The 16,988-nt window shown below is 40.4% G+C and overlaps 1 protein-coding gene across 1 annotated transcript; it reads left to right on the top strand.

The window, feature by feature from the left end:
• Nucleotides 1–827: 827 nt before the first annotated feature.
• Nucleotides 828–16,763, top strand: LOC109287933. The gene is made up of 8 exons (XM_019503221.1): nt 828–1,043; nt 2,830–3,080; nt 4,338–4,472; nt 6,037–6,175; nt 11,317–11,370; nt 11,480–11,551; nt 13,980–14,252; nt 15,309–16,763. Exons 2-8 carry the CDS (start codon nt 2,844–2,846, stop codon nt 15,326–15,328), a joined length of 930 nt encoding a protein of 309 aa, XP_019358766.1. The 5' UTR covers nt 828–1,043; nt 2,830–2,843; the 3' UTR covers nt 15,329–16,763.
• Nucleotides 16,764–16,988: the final 225 nt, after the last annotated feature.

Genomic DNA, 16,988 nt, shown 5'->3' with positions numbered 1-16,988 from the left:
TAGGTCAAACTTCTTTTTTTAACTGAATTCTGTAAAAGATTAAGAGCCTTATATGTCCTGCTCAGTAATATGCTTGTAATAACGATAGAAGAGGTACCAAGATTCATTTAAAAATAAGCAGTATATAGCTACCATTATTAATGGTATATGACCTTCATGCACAATGCACCTAAGCACATCCTTGGCTTTAAACTTGGAAAATAATTAAAGTTAAGTAAGTGCTTAAGTGCTTTGTTAGATGGGGCCTCTATAAAGTGTCTGTTGTGCTTTGTGAGAGCAGATGTCATTCCTTTTGATCATCTGCACTTGACTAGAAGTTAATTTTGTTTCCAACTAAATGTCAGCCTTACCGCATTTATTATGTTTATCATCTCGGGATTGTGTTGCTGTAATGCACTTTATGGCAGAATTAGATCTTGGTATCACTTGCACATTTCATTCTAAGGTCTAATTCAGCTCCAATCTGAAGTCAGTAGACGTTAGATCAAGCCCCTACTGCAGAAAGCAGCTCTCTGCTTTACTTTAGTGGAGGTTTATGTGTATTGCATATTATGTTTGCGTTCCATAGTCTGCATTGGTTTGGCTACTCTCCAGGTGCCTCTGAGTTTTGGTCTAAAGTACTAAGTGCTAGACAAAAAGTTATTTGTATGATATTTTCTATGCTTGTTTGTTTGTTAATAGAGATTGTCATTGGGGGAGAAACATCTCAAAAGCAAAAATCCTGCTTGAGGATAAATTATCTCACCTTTTAAAACACAACATCATGCAATGTTTAATATGCAGGGAAAACTAAACTACTTTTGCCACATTTGTGCAATGCAGGTTGAAGCTAGAAGCAGAGGGAAGTTACCAGTGTGCATTTACAAGCTTGATTTTTGAAGTCAGCAAGCCTGCTGAAATCAAGTATACCATATTGTCCTGGAGCAAATATGCTGATTATATTAAAAAACCATGGATTGTTGGTGGGCCCCTCTTTAATGTCACTTGTGACTCAGCCTCTGCTCTTACTTCGATTCAGTTCCCACATTCCCTCTGCCTACATGGTAAGTACTATACGTTGGATTTAATGAGTGTACGTGTCTACTGCTGTTCTTTAGGGCTCAGGGCAGCAGTTATACATAAACCGGTTTAAGTGATCAGAAATTTTTTTAAACCTGTAACAGAACATAAGTTCAGTGCACATAAACCAGTTTCAAAATGGCTGAAACTGGTTTAAGATAAACTTGGTTGAATGTACTATTAGACTTAACTGATTTGGGTTAAACCAGTTTATGCAACTTCTGTCCCAGGCCCCTTCCTGGTTTAAGTTAAACCAGAGCCCTCCAGCATCCCAGATGCTTTGCAGCCCTGGGTGGGGCTGTCCTCTCTGCTTCCAAGAGCAGGGCTGGCCCCTCCCCTCTGCTCTCTAGCCTGAGCAGAGATGGGGGCATTGCCAGACACATGGCCCCCTGATGCAAATGGAGCAGGGAGGGGGTTTATTCCCCACTCCCCCTACTACTGGGGGACTCCTGCCCCTGTCAGCCATTTACCTACTTCCCACTCCAGTGGCAGGGGAGGGAGCATGGCTAGAGCCCCCCTCCCTCCCTGCCCTGAGTGGTGCTGTGTGGTCCTGTGTGGTGCAGCAGGAGCTGTAGCTACAGGTGAGGTGAGAAAAACAGCCTTGTCAGGCCCAACTTCTTCTGCCCCGGGTGTGGAGCTCTGTCTGAAGGCCCTGGACACCTTCGACGCAGATGCCTTGGAAGGTGGAAGCCATCCAGGGGCTACAGGTGGAGCTCCATGTGCAGGGCAGAAGCCATGGGACTGAAGCTTCCTGCCCTCCCCACCCAGAGTGGTGTGGCTGTGGCAGCAGCAGCAGCAGCAGCAGCAGCAGCTGGAGGCGAGGGGGGCAGCCTGTGGCTGGCTGTGTGCCTGCAGCCCTGTGGACTGCACAGCACAGGGGGCACAGTGGCAGCTGCTGGACTTGGGGCTTGCTAGCACCTCTGAGCTAGCCCAGGAAGCCCACTCCCCAGCCAGCCCCTACCTGTGCTGCTGTGCTGGGCTTTCACACAGCCCCAGTGGGCTGGGAAGAGTCCTGTCCTCATCAGCTGGCCCCGCAGGGCTCTTCCCAGCTGGCTTGGGTGCAGGGAGCGGGGAGCAGTCTAGCCCTGCAGCCACTGTGGCCCCAGTCCAGGCTGCCCCTCTACCCTGGGCCTCAGTAACAACCCGAGGCCAGCTGGGCTCAGCCCCACAGCTTCTGCTGCAGCCGCAGCCCCAGCCCTGGGCGGATATCAGGGCCATGCTGGTGACTCTGGCCAGGCCCCTGCCACACAAGCAGGAGAAGGCGGGAAGCTGGGCAGACCCTGACTGGAGTCCTGTGCCCTTGGGAGAGAGGGGGTCTAATCCCCACCTTCTGCCCCCCATTGCCTGAGGCACTGTGCTGCCAGTTTTTGGCCTCGGGGACAAGCCTGGCAAAGGCTGCTTCCCCCCTTCTCCTCCAGGCACAGCCTGGCTGAGGTTCCTACAGGCCAGGGTGGAGGTTTAAACCCTTCCACAATAATACTTAGCCCTTGCAGGGGCCTGGTCACACCCCCCAGGCGAGCTTTCCTCCAGTCTTGCAGCTGCTGCAAAGGGAAGGGAGGGCTGCTCTACCACCCTCAGCTTCTAGCCTGAGTCATTGTAGGTGTGTGCCTGCATTTCTAGAATTAAACATGAATATCTGTGCACTTGTAAATCAGTTCAATCTTTGCAGATTAGACTAACCTTTAAAGATTGAATCAGTTCAGGCTCTGGCTTTTTGAATGTCTGTTCCTAGCCTACAAAAAATGTTAATATTTCGGTATCTCTTGGCAGATCATGGATCTAACATGACATTCAACGTTCTACATATCAAAAGTACTGGTCCAGCAATTGAACCCTCTGTTGATCATTCATCAACACATATCAAATGGCACGTGAGTTCTCTGTCTCCAGTGGGACCAGTCATTCAAACACAAGAGCCAGTTTATTATCATGGAGCAGTAATTTTATACAAAGTTGTTGATAATCATCCATCCTTGTCATTTCGTGTGTACATAGCTACTAATAATGAGTCATTTATAAAGGTAAGTTCCACTTTTTAAAAACAGTAGCATAAGGCCCATATCAACATATGATCGTTAAAAGCATATTTTCATGTAGTTCAGGCCTACAATTTGGCATGTATCAAAGTTACTATATGACTAAGAAGTTGTAGCCAAAGAGAGACTGTTCTTTGATCAGGAGTTTTGCATTTAAGGCTTGAAAAGTCTCTGGAGCTTCCATGCACAGAGGGCCAGAATGATTCAGCTGCCTTTTTAGCTCATACTCTATCACTAATACCTTGCAGTGGAAAATGGTATTAGAAGCCATTTTGCCACCAGAGTGATTGGAATACAGGATTTATGCCCTCTCTTTTTGCATGACCTCTCTCCTGTTGTTTATGTTGACACATGTAGGCAGACCCTTGCATTCATTATTTCAAGCTGCAAGTGACAAGTAATATAATTGAATTGCTTCTTTTTGTGTTAGGCTTGAACTTTGACCCTCCCCACATCAGACAGGAAATTGCAGAATGATGTTTGAAGTTTGCAGAGAAACAAGCAGCTGGCAGGACTTTCCCTGCAACAGTCAGCTTTGTAATGCTATATGGTAGGGAGGTGCCAATAGCTCTTTGCTTTATTCAGTATTTGACCATGCAGCCCCACAGTAGTCTAAATATGAGTGAACACTCAGGCAATTAGTACCCAGTTCTACCCCTATTACGCAGGAAAAAAAGACTTTTCTTCTTCAATGAGTTGAAAGCACTTCAGAGGGCTGATTCCGACAGAATGTGCGGTGTAAAAATGGTTTGGGGGTGAGGGGTCCTTTGCTCAGGAATGCTTTTGGGGTGAGGGGTCCTTTACTGCTTTGCAGGAATGCAATGGAATATATATATTTTTTATAAAGTTTAAGTTGAGGAACGGTACTTGTCCATAAATAAATATCAGTAATGGGCAGAAATGAAAGTTGAAAACCACACTGAAAAAGCCTTATGGTCAGTCGGTATTTGCATAGTAGAAAGTTGTTTGCATACAAGAGCTGTCAGTTCTGCACAATGTGAAGACTCCATTAGTGTGTGATTGGACACACATGCTGGTTCAGCTGTGAACCAGAATATATCCCATGAACTATAAATACTTAAGTCAACCATTTGTGTTTCCAAGGAAAAACACCACAATCTGTTTATCAAACTGAAGACAGAGAAAACCACAAAGACTAGAGGCACAGTAGTAACTTGTTTATGATTTTTTAAAATCTGTTGACCAAGATAAGTAACAAGTAAACTGTGTTTTTAATTTTAGGACATCTCAAAAGCAATAAGACATTCTGATAAAAAATTCATTAAAATTGACAAGCCCCCTGTTTGTCAAAAATTACTACAAAATGGAAAGAGATATAGACTAATTAGTGAACCAGAAGCTGACATAATCCCTGAGGTATGTTCTTTTCAAATGTGTAATTGGATTGTCAATGTATGTGTCACAGCTTACTTGCAAACATTTTCTGAAAAATAGAGATTTTACCATTTGCACTCCTGCTAAGATCAGGGCAAATAGAAGCATAAAAGAGTTTTGACACATTCCTTTATTTTCATCATAGACAGTCTAAGCCTAACTGATCTTGGAAGTGCCTCAATTTAGGCATCAGCTCACTTAAAATTTAGGTGGCTGGCCTAGGAGGGTGTTCCAGGACAAACTGTTAAATGCATAAGTTTCCCCGTTCACTGTAGAGCCCAGGTGGCTCCCAAGTTCAGGAAAGCCTACAGCTACCACTAGGAGCTGCTAGTCATAGGGTTTTGTTTGAACCAGTGTTGCTGGATTTGAAAAATGGAAATAATCATATTGAACTTGAAAATTCACTTGTAAAATATTTAAGATTATGAATGTGTATGGGATTTACACGATCATATTGCTGCATATAGCAAATATTATTATTTTACTTACTGTCTCTACTTAGAAATCAGATTTCGCTTTGGAGTCACTGCCATCAGCTGTAATGGTCCTTTGGATGTAGATTGGCTGGGATTATTCTTTGAGGTTCTGAGGACCCAGCATCTGCACCACTATGTGTTTGCCTGTAGAAGCATAACCATGTGTGTAACATGCCTCTGAGCAGATCCATACTTGGGAGAGGTGGCACAAAGGCGATTTAAGTTTGTGTGTAGATGAAAAGTTGATCAACTATGAAAAATTTATTTCAGTATACAAGTACTGTTTAGATATTCTAGAATCAGTATACATTTTGACCACTTTTGCAATGATCTATTGTACACTGTACAAGGGTTGGATTTATTGTACAGATATGTATTATTGTACCTATGGAGACACCAGTCTGAACTCATACTCCTCAGAACTAAGACTTAGAGTTGCCAGGGAGGCATTTGTTTCATCTTGGGATCCTGAGAGGAGATTCCTACCTGAACGAGAATGCCTGACCGATGGCAGCATTGAGTTCAGAGTAAAGGACCGCACCCTACTTTCACACAAATGTGAGTGATAGTGATATTGTTCAGCTTTTGCCCAGTAGCCAACAGGCAAGAGCTCTTGACCAGGAATTGAGACGTGGATTCTAGGCCTGTCTTACCCTGAAAAGGTTCAAACCCATATCTCCTACTTCCAAGAAGAGTTTACTAGCCACTGGGCTAGATTGAGAGGGGCCAAGGGTGCTAGATGCATGGGGCTAGAAGGGCAGTAAACAAGAAGCAATGGACATGGGCAGCCTTCCGAGGAGAGCAGTCCTTTGGGAGGTTGGGTCCTGGACTCTGGCCTCTGCAGCCAGGACAATTTCTGCTTTTTACTCAATGACTGCATGAACAGTTGCGGCAGCAAGCAGCAGTTATTGAGGACATAGTCTTGGAAGGGACAGACCTTAGTATGAGTCCCTGCTGCTAGGCCTCAGCACTTTGCATTAGATGGTCTTTTTTTATAAGGTATTTTGATATGGAGTGTTTGTACAAAATTCACTAAGAGGTTTTTCTAAAGCTGAATTACATTTTTTTAGGAAATGCAATTTGTTGATGGCTCTCTCTTAAAATTAAAAAGTTATATTGAAGTCTATTTGGAGCAGCCTGTGGAATTTACATTATCTTTGGTTGAACTTGAGTCTGAAGTAATTGTATGGAAAGCGAAACTAAGAGAATGTAAGTATTATATGTTGCAGCTATGGTTTGTTTCTGCTGAAAACTTACATAATTTTTACCAAGTTCTGCCTCACATGTACTTCTGTTATTTTCACTCAAAGCTGCCATGCCTGGAGCTGAAAGTGTCAATACACCATAAAATAGACCATCATTGTTTCTCTGGATAGAAGAAGGAAAAAAATGGAATGCATATTACATAAAATGTACATTTGATATGTAATTCAAAATAATATCCCAGTATTTCTTAGCTTTTATTATTTTAGTTGAACCAAATGTTACAGCAGAAGTTCTAATATGATAGTGAAACAACATTAAAATGGGGGATATTTGTATGGAAAAACTTATTTTCAATTTGGTAAAATTAGTTACATTATAAAATAGAAGGCTTGATATTTTTTCTACAAGAGCAGTGCATGTGTGTATTTATCTAAATCATCAGTAGGTCCAGGGCAGTGAGTACTTTGGCTAGTGAGTGATACAAAATGGAAAAAAATGTATTTTGCTGAACAAATGTTTATTTATACTGCAGTCATAAATGTTACATACACTTCCAGACAATCAAAACTAACATGGGTAAATGGTTGCTTATGAACCAGTTGTTGATGGCCCAGGAGCTCCCTTTCATTCCCACATGCCTAAAAAATGCTCAACAATCCTTTAAACATAGATAATTGTGTAACAAAATCGTGCAACGTTGTGAATCTAGGTCCAGTGATAAGAAAAACAGTAAAGTTGGAGGTAGATAACAGATTTTCAAAAGCTAACAGTGCCTTTGGCAGACTCTACAAGTGGGCCTGAAATAGTCACAGCCTACGGGCACAGACCAAAGTCAAGGTGTACAGAGCTGTTGTTATTTCCACTCTACTGTACGGTGCTCAGAGATGTGGGGTGGAAAATTTTCCAGTGCTTTATTTTTCCATTGGAAATTTTCCATTTCTAAAAATTAATAGTTTCATAAAATTCATTAGTAATGATGAACAGATGCCAATACAATATTAGGCAATCTTGGAAGTTTCAAAGTTGTAATTAAGAGAGTGACAGAGTTCAAACTAATGTATTCAAGGGACTGGTCAAGCAGAATCACTGGCTTTGCTGTCAGGTGAATGGACTGATATACAAGGAATCCTTTATTGAACATTATGTTAGCAACACCTGAACCAATATTTCTGAAAACAACTGCTACCAAATCTTCTCGTCATACAGGTGAATACATAGCCAAATTATTGAGTGAAGAGATTGAAAGTGCACGTCCCTCCAGGGTACAAGCCCTTGTAACTAATAATGTGAGTAACATGAAAGCTGCATGGCAAATATTAAAGGCAGCGTATCCTCATTTACTAGTATTTGGCTGTCTTGCTCGTGGGTTGAATCTTCTGGCAAAGGACATAGTAAGTGTGAATATAATGAAGACAATATTGGCAAAGTGCAAGGCGATTGTGAAGGTATTCAACGATCATCACGTTGCTAATCAGACTTTGAAGAAATTACAGAAAGAGGCAGGGGAAGGAAAGTGCACTTTTATTGCCAGGAGAAACTAGATGGGGCTCAGCTACGAAGTGTTTACATAGCTTGCTGTGCACAAAGGACTGTTTGCAGTGTGCTTCAATAGATGACACAGTATTCCAGATTATTTCCATGCACTTTTGGAAGCCGATTCTCGACAACGATGTGTTCCAGGTACGAGTTCAAGGAGCATTCAGTTGGCTACTTCCAGTTTCACTGGCTTAAGAAACATGAGGGAGATACACCAAGCCTTTCAAATATTCCAGAGATATTCAGACAACTGAGCTTTTGCCGCCTTCACCTCTGTACAAAAAAGAAGCAGTAAAACAAATATTTACTAAGAGATTTGAGTTTTGCTCTCATCTAGTTCATCTGGCAGCAGACCTTTTGGATCCTCAGCACAGAGGACATGTATCAGAAGATGAATTATCTACTGTTCTTAATACAATTATGCAAGTAGCTAAGAATGTCCCCAATATCGACGAACTAGCTATGATGGCAGACGTTGCTAAGTACCGCGCAAAAGAAAAACTTTGGAGGAAAGACATCGTTTAGTGGGCAGCAGAGAATATGTCTCCTCTCACATGGGGGGAGGGATACTGTAACACCCGACTGTTGTCCAGGATTGCTGTAAGGATCCTAGGCATTCCACCAACAGCAGCTTCTTGTGAAGGGAACTGGAAGGCTTTTAGCTCAATCAAGACAAAGAAGAGGAATAGACTAACAAATGAATGCACCGCTAAGCTTGTTTCCATTTCTCAAAATCTCTTGCTTCTGGAGAATCAGTCAGAAGCACAATTACTGAAGAAGATGCAGTGTGATGATAAGTTGCTCTTGCCCATAGACTCTTTGGTAAAATCATCCTTTAGCAAAAGAGAATAAAGTTCTAGTAGTTCTGAATCAGATTTGCCTCAGTTGGATTCTGCAATGGGACTAATCAGTAGTGCAAGTGATTCTACAGATAGTGACAGTGAAACTGGAGGTGCTGCAGTGACCTCAGAGGAAGAGAGTTAAACTCTGTTGAAGTAGATGAGTGGACAACCGTGGCATATCATGCACAATTCTTTGGGTGTGCTAAAGTTCGTGTGTCAACAGTTTTCAGTGCCTTCATTTTTTTTCTTAAATTTAAGCAAACAATGTAAGGGAAGTACATGCTATTGTGTATTGTCTTTACATTTTTACAAGTATTCCAATAAAAATAATTCCTTTCCACATAAAGCTTTGAATTTAATACTTAAACCACATTAAGTGTTCTGTATTTAATTTTTTTCCTAATAAAATATTTCAGTTCAAATACTTGTGGCTATTCAGACTGTAACAGGGGGCTCTCGGGGCCGGTCTGCCATTGGCTCGCCTACCTGTTTCTGGGCCAACTGCCTGCCATGACTTGTTGTTTCTTAATTGGTTCTAATAAGGTGGGAGGCTGCCCATGGTTGTCCCGATGCCAGGGGGCGCTATCTGTGGCTCCGTTCCTCCCCTACACTGCAGCCCAAGCCTCACAGATGGCATCCAGGTGACATAATGCTCCTGGCCTATAGCTGGACCAAGCTCAGCCCTCATTGTCAGGCCTCAGACACACACACATTCATACCACCCTCCTCTCACTAGGGCCTCTCACACTCCACCCCATCTTGCAGGGTCTCTTTCACGCATCGACAATGTATACTGCCTTGCTCCCTCTCGGAGCAGGCCCCTTTGGCTATAGGCTTTACCTAGTGCATACTTTGGGTGGCAGATGTATCATCTTTTGGGCCTCTGTTTCAGCCCTTGCCTGGGTAGTGGCCAGCCAATTACCCGACCGGGTCCAAGCTTGCTCTGGCCCCTCCTAGGGCAACTCTATACACACTCACACACACACATACTGGGCTCCCAGCCCTCTGCTTTCCCCCTTACTGGGGCTCCTCATCTCCACCCTCTCACTGGGGCTTCCCTCCCCAGTGGGGGCTCAGGTGGCTGTAGCCATTTCTGGCCCCCTTGTAGCCACAGTATTGTGGGGGCTAGGGGTTAAGACACCCCAACCCACTTTTCACCTGGGCAGTAACTGGCCTGGCGTTTCCTGGGGGCTCCCGCACCACTGGGAGCCCCACCAGGCCACCCATTCCCAGTAGGGTGCAGTTTTAGGTCATGCCCAGGACCAGGAGCCTCCAAGCCATCCCCTTAAGCTCCTGCCCTTACTTCCAAGATATCTCATACAGCCTTTCGGCCAGGCAATGTTTCTGCCTGGCCTGCCAGCAGCGAGCTGCTCTGTTTATATAGGCGGCCAGAGATCTAAAATGGCCACCACAGTCACGCGCCCACTGGCTGTTTGGCTCAGCCCTTAATGTGGCAGGCACCAGCAGTGCCCTGCCACAGAGACATTAAATTAACCTGGGGTACTTTTTTAGTTTTGTTTACTAAATATAAGTCAAATAAACATGCTAAATCAGATCACGCTCTATTTAAGGCATTGGGAAATTTTCTGGAAAATTTTCCAATTCGAAATTTTCCAGAAAACCCACACCTCTGATGGTGCTGAGTCATGGGTCTTGTGTTGCCGCCACATACACCTTGAGCGCTTTCGTCAGTGCTGCTTCCACAGGATTTTCAAGATCTGCCGACATCAATGTGGAGGTGCTACAAAGAGCCAACACTACCGATATTGAGGTGATTGGATGGATGACAACTGCCGTTGATGTGCCAACTGACAAACTGATGTGCAGGGAACTGATGATGGGGAAACATGACAGAGGGGCCCCATGCAAGCGCTTCAGGGACACTCTGAAGACGTCCTTTTATGCCTGTGGGATTGACCACAAACTGTGGGGAACAGGCTGCAGATTATGATGCCTGGTGGCTCCAAATCAAAAAGGCAATACCGTTCTTTAAATGTCAGTGCAGAGCCAGCATCAAGGAGAAGAGGAGTAGGAGAAAAGGTACACCCTCATCTAGCAGCAATCAGCCATACATGTGTAAGCATTGCAGCAGGATTTGCCTCTTTGCAATTGTACTGATTAGTCAGCAGTAAGCCTACAAATGGTGTGGGCAGTTACCTTCCTAACATCCTCATTTGTGAAGAACTGCCAAGAAGAAAGTTGTGTTTTGTCATTTTTTTCCAGAAAGGTTTCTTTCTTGTTCATATGGAACTAGCTAAGTCTTTTAACAAGTTGCTACAAAAATTGACAGTGGTATGCATCAACTTTGGTAATGAAATGAATATAGGATAGAGCAGGTATTAGAATGTATTGGGTACTAAGTTTAAAAGAAGATTTAGGTGTCTGTCACCAAATGTTCTGTACTTGCCACACATTACATTAAAATAATACTGTAAGGAAACCTTATTCACAGATTATATTTGTTTCTGATGGCCAGATTTAGCCAAAGACTGGATACAAAGCCTAGTAAAATCTGTAGTAGTCTTTCCATTGACTTCCATGATCAAGTCAGCAAACACTGTAAAAAATGAAGGAATTCCACATTGCAGAGTATATGCTATGATAATTTATCTTGTTTTGGTTCTAATTATTAAGGATAATACATCATGAACATGCTGTATTTGCTGAGTAGTGGGAAGAGGGTAATGTGAGAAAGATTAATTGTATGTGTAGATTAGCAGTGAGAATTACTTTAATTTTCTCTGGAAAACATTTATGTTTTAACAGGTGACTGGATAAAACACAACCAGAACAACAATGAGCAGAAAAGAAAGCCAATCTGTAAGTAATTTCAAAGAAAAGTGTTTACAGCATATCTATTTTTATATTATTCAAATATGTTCCTATAGTACAGGAGAAGAATTAAAATCAGTTATCATATACTCCTTAGGTAGAAGACGGAGATCAAGTATCAGTTTGTCTGATGAAGAGTTGTGTAATAAAAGGCTAAAGGGCATTCCAGGTACAATTTTTATAAGGTTTAAATAGTTGTTTATGGTAATTTTTAAATCCTATTTAATCAACTTTTGAAATGACGTATCAATTTGACCATAGAATTTCTGGGGACAGATTGCTGCATTTTTTTGTACGGAACTCACCAAGCTACCTAATTTATATGCGTAACCACTTGCTTGTATATTTGTGCAGATGCATCTGCAAAGAAAGTGAATAAATTTAGAAAAAGAACTTGAAAATGCAGATCATAATTTTTAGCTAAACTGGTCACATCTAGACATAATCAATACAGAATATCTGATTCTGAAAATGTTTTGCTGTGGGGTTAATGGCATTTTTTTTAGACGATCTCCCCAGTTATAATAGGAGCTGGAATTTCCAAAAGTTTAAATCCTAGATGGGCCTCAAATATGACTGATTAGTGGCTCTAAAGGCTGTGACCCAACATTCCTAAAAGACATCTCCTCCCTTACTTTCTATCCTGATTCCTAAGGTAAGCAGAGAGAAACCTCTTGCAAATACTGTCTGTTGAGTTGCAAGTTTGTTCAGCAAAAAAGCGTGGGAGGTTGCCCTTGGTAGTCACTCCTTAGCTTTGCAACTCTCTTCTCTTGAGGCCAGTTGCAGCCTGAGCTTGGACATCTTCTGAAAGTGATGTAAGACTTTTTATTTGGGCAGGCTTTTAATGAGAGGGTTATGTTCTGGGACGTTGTTTGGGGAATCTGTTTTATTATTTACTATTTTAGTTTAATATTTTATCTAATTTTATGACTTGTCTGGTTTTAATTTTAAGCTGCTCTGAGCGGTTTGGGAGGGAGAAGGCAGCATGTACATCTAATAAACAAATGAATACATTTTCAAACATGCCCATTGCCCTGCAACTGCCATTGAGAAGTCAGAAGGACTCAAGTATAATACTTACATGCTTTGCTGAGCCAGGGCTGCAATTTAAGAGGCCTCAATATTTAATATACATAGTACATCTAATATTGCACTTCAGGGGAAGCTCCTGATACAGAGATTCCTAAATGTCTCTTAACTATGATTTCCTTCCAAAGACATTATCAAAATTTCTACCTTACTGACTTTCCTACTAGTTGCCCTGAAAAATTATAGACAAGATAGGGTTTAGAACAAAAAATCATATAGGATCACAATAGATATTTTCATGGTTGAAACTTTGGTTCCAAGTTAAAAACTTTTCATATAAAAGTTTCAACTCATGCCTGTACATGTAGGCTGCTTGCAGATGTTTAAAAAAAACCCCAAAAGAATTTGCTTTACCAGAAGAAGCAGCATGTTACTTCAGCCCAGCTCCACAGTGTCTGTATAGATTGGGTGTTTCAGTGAGGCTTTTTGGTGCTTTTTAGCTAAAGCTGATTCAATCAGCTATTAGATAAAAGCACCAAAAAAGCCCCACTAAAGCACCCGATCTGTACAGACATAAGGTGAACCAGGCCCAGCTAACCTATTGCCTCTTCTTGGCATGCGTAGGGCTTGGCACGGGAGGGTGCCAAGTTTAAAGCGCCAGGGTTTTTTTTCAATGTCTGCAAGCAGCCTAGGTTTTCACCTCTCTTTAAAATGCTTGAATTCTGTCCATTGAAAGGATGCTTCTTTTGTGCCCACCAATTATTTACATGGCTTTTTGAGTTAAGAAATTTTTTTTTAAAAGCTTCAATAAAATTATATTTAGGAAGTGCTTCAGGCTTATAATGCAGAAAGAACCAAGTTTTACCTTCATGTCAGGAAAAAAAGCTGCAATTATGTCTGTGGCTGCCTATAGCCACTAGAGGGAGCCATTTAATTGATTTTGGCTTATTTCTATGTAAGAGGATCATATTTAAAAGGGAAATATGATTAGTTTATTGAGGTTCTTATTCAGGTTCTAGTTCAAGATAGCTCTTTTTGTACAGGTTATGTCTTCTTAACTGAGTAAAAAAAACCAAACCAACCAAACAGTAGCATATTCTAAAAAAGACAGTTTTGCTAGGGACCTGATATTTTTTTAGGTGACTGACAGAGGAAAGCGGGAGGCAGTTTAATGCGTGTACAGTTCTGCATAACAGCATATGTAGATGGTTTATATTCAAGGAGGTTTTTTTTCTGTTAGGCAAGTGGCTGTTTACAATGAGAAAAGCTTTTTGTGGGCTTAGGCATGAAATTTTAAAAAATTTTGCTAAGCTAAAGGGTCTTGCACTAGCTTCCCACATCTCTTGGCTCTTACCTTGCATCTGTTTTTGCTCCTTCACTGCAGTTTTCATTAATCAGCATGATAGCAGCACCAGTATATGAAGTGATGATGCAGTTTCAACTAACTTGTTAATATAATCACTTCCATTGTATGTCTCTTCTTAAAGTACACTGAAATAATAGAATCATTTGATTATAAATCCTATGAAAAAGTAATAGGAAAGCTGATTTGTTTTATATGTTTTTAGATGAAACTAAAGCTAAAAGTACATTAACTGATCAGCAGCTGATGACGATTGCAAAGAAGATGGGTAAAGACTGGAAAGAAATTGCCATTGGATGCCTTAATTTAGAAATGAAAGATATTGATCAGATTCAGGAAAAGGAGGAAGAAGTTAACATTTATAAATTCAGGATGCTGAACAAATGGAGGGAAATTGAACAGAATAATGGAACTGCACAAAATTTGTATGACAGTCTCAGGGATCATGTGTCATATGAAGTACAACAAGTACTAAAAGGTACACATCAGGTTCTCTTTATGCTTCATTATGTAATTATGTTTCAGACACTCTCATGGATTCAGTATCAGAGAATTCCTTAAACAAACACCAGGTGAATTTACACTATATAAGTTAGAACAGTCTTTTCTCTAAATTAATAATAAGCATTTTTCATTGTACTTTATAATCGTGATTCTTCATACTTGCTTTTCTAAAGCTGATATAAAGAAATATATAAACACCAGTATTTGTTAGGGACTAATACTTAAAATATTGGTACAGTTTCCCGTCTGTCCAAAGTAACCAAGACTGTTATACTCAAGCATATTCTTGTTTCTTATTATGGTGCTCAGTACAAAAATGTCTGTACATTTGTTCCAGTATATTTTAGTAATGTTAAAGGTATATCCTTATTCTAGAAAATTAAGGTCTTGATAACGTGAGCCGGATAACATATATTTGGTCAGGTGCAGACATTACACTTTTATCAGTATAAGTGATCAGAAACTGGTCTATACTCAATTAACGGAACAGAAGTTTGGTGCACAGACTGGTTTAAAAATGGCAGAACCTGGTCTAAGATTCCTGCCCCCTGCCCAAAGGGCAAATGTGTGTTCTGTTTGCTACTCATTTATACTATGCCACTTATAAAAAACCCCACATAACTTAGATCAATTCCACCTTGAGCTTTTTGAATGTCTGTAGCCAGCCTTCCTGTATAGATGTAACCTTTTTATTTCAGTGGAACTACTCATAACTGTAGAAATCAGTAACAAGTGTTTAGAGGACTGGGACTGTCCTCCAAACTGTTTCAGGAAAATACTGTCTGAAGAGGAAACATTAACATTCTGAGAATACTTACTAGGCCTTTCTTCTCTTTAACTTTACAAAACTAGTTGGCATCCAAACTGAGAGCATTTGCTAATGTCCTCATTGAATATTTGTTTTAGATAAATGCATATTTTTGATACATCATTTTATTGTTTTGTAAAAAATACATATATTAAATTATTTAACATGTTTGCAGTGGCATTTAAAGGTCAAACAATACATATAATGTATTCATTTCCTCAGGTTTTTTAGAGCACGTATGAGTTCATGGCGAAACAGCAAAAAGGGAACTCAGCACCATTCATCTGAATACTGGTTAACCTTTTTAGACTGTTTAAAAGGGATTTTATTGTGGACAATACAGTTTGGAGTTCAGGAGGTCACTTATGAAGATACAGGCCATAAGCAATCTGTGGAAAAATTTTAACAAAATACAATTTTGGGAAAGAACTGTGAGTGGAATTTGTATTAATGTAATGAATGTAACATATTCAGGAAGAATCTTCTGTGTGATTGATACCAGTTATATTAACAGTCTATAGTGAAGACTTGCAGTAGCAATTGTAATGTAGTTGAAACTTGAAACGTCCATGAACTTCATGCTGTCGTTGACCTAGCATTTCAAAGTGCGGAGCACTACTCAGGAATTTGAAGTAATCTTAACTCCCATGAAACACTGCTCGCCCTTTCTACCAATTTGGCTATCTTCAAATATTTTTATCCTATTCCATGGGGTTTAATCCATAACTATTAGAAAGATCTTGGAGACCTGGTTACAGTTATACCACCACATAAAATAATTCTGTTAATTGTAAATAATTCTGGGAACAAAATATTTCTCTGTATAAAAAATTTAATAAAAATAAAATGCTGGTTCTCCAGTGGGAGACAGCAGTCCTTACTGCTGGGAGGGGAAGGTACTGGCTGGTGGAGCAGCACGAAGAGCAGCAGACAAGATGGTGGCTCTCCGCACATCCTTCCTCCCCCTACTGAGGCCTCTCTACCAATCAATGCCAAGGGGTGGGGCCTCTGTGAAATACCTGTGAAATCGGCTCTGTGCACTACAAGCAGGCCATGAAAAACCCTTTGTCTCACTGTGATTTAGGTAGGTCCCTACTTATAATGGCAGGATTGATTTTCCTGTCCATGTGCATGGCACATCAACTCTACAAGTAAACTTATGTCCATGATTGTGATGTATGTGCACCACTCTCTTAGGATGGGATTATGTTTATTCAAAAAAGGTAGATTAGTTTCAGAGTAGCACAAAGTAGCACAAAAGGCAGCTTTGATTTTTGTCTGTGAATGTCATGTTGGCTTCATGTGTCTATAACTGATTGCATGTTTCTAATTAGATGATTTTCTGTGTTGTACACTTTCTGTTGTATTATACTTAGTTTAGAATTAAATACAGATTTTTATACTGTTTTTAACCTGAATTGAACTTTATGATGACAAAGGCACAAGCTAAAAATAGAAAAGTTAGTGATGTCTCAGAAAAGCAGGTGCCTATCACTGACTGCAGATAGAAAACACATTTTTAAGGTTTTTAAAGGTTTTAAAATACTGTTTTGTATTAAACAGAACTAGTACCTTTGTTCATGAGTGTCTAGTGAACATGCTAAGGATGTCTCTCTTTTACTTTAAATGTTTACTAAAAAAATGTCTTTTTTAAACAAGAATTAAAATTTGGAAATGCTTAAACTTGTTTGTTTGATTTTTTGAAGTATTAATATTGTATTCCTCAATCCAAATATTTACTTAAAAGATATCATATACTATTCTTTTTATCATTGTTTTTGTAGCCCTCTACTGGTTGAAGGTTAGATGTATATTAGGGTAGTATATTAGGCTTTTTCTAGTTAGGAGTCTTTGTAATCTTAAAACTTCAGTTCTCAAACTTTTGAAAAAGTTATGTATCTC

This window comes from Gavialis gangeticus, unplaced genomic scaffold (genome assembly GCF_001723915.1).
Source record: "Gavialis gangeticus isolate Ggan-Ray unplaced genomic scaffold, GavGan_comp1, whole genome shotgun sequence".
Taxonomy (NCBI): Eukaryota; Metazoa; Chordata; order Crocodylia; family Gavialidae; genus Gavialis; species Gavialis gangeticus.
The sequence above is the reverse complement of the archived record's forward strand: the minus strand, read 5'-3'. Positions and strand labels throughout refer to the sequence as shown.